Raw genomic sequence first — 1,615 nt, forward strand, 5'->3', positions numbered from 1 at the left:
TATATATGCATGTATGTGCACACATAAATACTATTCTTAATATATATATATATATATATATATATGAAGTGTACTCTATCTTCGGTATAAGTTTTCTTTTTACTCACTCATTAGCCTCTGTTCAGCTTGCATAGCATAGCTGTCTTAACTGTGTTACCAACTATTAATCTCCTTTGGAACCACTTTGCCATTGTGCATTCTCATTTACTTGCGTTTCATTTGGTCAGCTCTTGTTTGTGTGTGTGTGTGTGTATGTGTGTGTGTATGTGTGTGTGTGTGTGTGTGTGTTTGTGTGCATACATTATGTACATATATGATGTTGTATGACATGTGTTTAGCTATGGATATAATGCATTCCTAGTCTCACTCAGATATATATATATGTATATATATATGTATGTCTATATATATATACACACACACCACACACACATATATATGTATTATTACACAAACACATGTATGCGCACACACATGCATGTATATATATATATATATATATATATATATATATATATATATATATATATATATATATATATATATATATATATATCTATATCTATATCTATATATATATATATATGCATGTATATACATATATATATATATGCATGTATATGTATATATATATGTAATATATATATATACATATATATATGCAAATATATTTGCATACATGCACACACACATAAACACACATCTATGCATGTATACATGCAGACACAAACACTCATATATACATACACACATTTTAGCCATCATGTATATGTATATATTTGTGTGTGTGCATGTGCATCTGTGTGCACGTGCATCTATGTGTGTGTGTGTGTGTGTGTGTGTGCATGCTTGTGCATATGTGTATACATGTATAAACGCACACATATATACTAACACATACATTCTGTTTAATAATATTTTTCCTTATGTTATACTACTTCTATCATCTCTTTCGTTCCTTGTTGAAAGTATTTGACATTTCTTACGATTTCAGCTCTTATATGTCTGAATACAGTTGTGTGTAAACATTTTCATGAAGCTTAGACATGCATGCACACACGCACGCACGCACACACACACACACACACACACACACACACACACACACACATGCACATGCAAACACACATTTACAAAAGTATATAGATAGATATATATAAATATATATATATGTGTGTGTCTGTGTGTATGTGAATATGCATGTATGTATATCTATGCATGCATGTATGTATGCACATATATATGTATGTATATACATACAGAGAAGTAAACAAAAACAATTATTATACAAAAGAAAAAAAAAGGGTAAAAAATGAACACGTAAAATTCAGTTTGCTTCCATAGTACATCTGTAAATTTTGACATACCTCGAGGAATTCTGTATTTCTTGAAGATTTCTTTTTCTCTTGGCATTTTCCTAATCTTCCAGTTTTGTCTGCCTGCAACGCTAAAATGAACCTTTAAAAATATTATGTATGTATGTATGTATAAGTCTGTATTTATATATCTATATTTATATGGATATATATGTAATTATATATATATCATCTATATCTACTTCTGTCTCTGTCTATGTCTATCTATCTTTATATATAGATATATATATGTATATATA

At 28.7% G+C, this 1,615-nt stretch overlaps 1 protein-coding gene across 2 annotated transcripts in view; it reads right to left on the reverse strand.

Moving 5' to 3' along the window:
- The window catches only part of LOC106873711 (dual specificity mitogen-activated protein kinase kinase 4), a 95,485-nt gene extending 93,941 nt beyond the window's left edge, over nucleotides 1–1,544 (reverse strand). The window contains exon 1 of one of the 2 annotated variants that reach the window (XM_014921183.2): nucleotides 1,368–1,544. In XM_014921183.2, the coding sequence (XP_014776669.1) occupies nucleotides 1,368–1,413 (46 nt within the window). In that variant the 5' untranslated portion in view covers nucleotides 1,414–1,544. The remainder of the gene's footprint in view (nucleotides 1–1,367) is intronic. The other variant, XM_014921185.2, reaches the window with a different exon arrangement.
- Nucleotides 1,545–1,615: the final 71 nt, after the last annotated feature.

This window comes from Octopus bimaculoides, chromosome 3, assembly GCF_001194135.2.
Source record: "Octopus bimaculoides isolate UCB-OBI-ISO-001 chromosome 3, ASM119413v2, whole genome shotgun sequence".
NCBI lineage: Eukaryota > Metazoa > Mollusca > Cephalopoda > Octopoda > Octopodidae > Octopus > Octopus bimaculoides.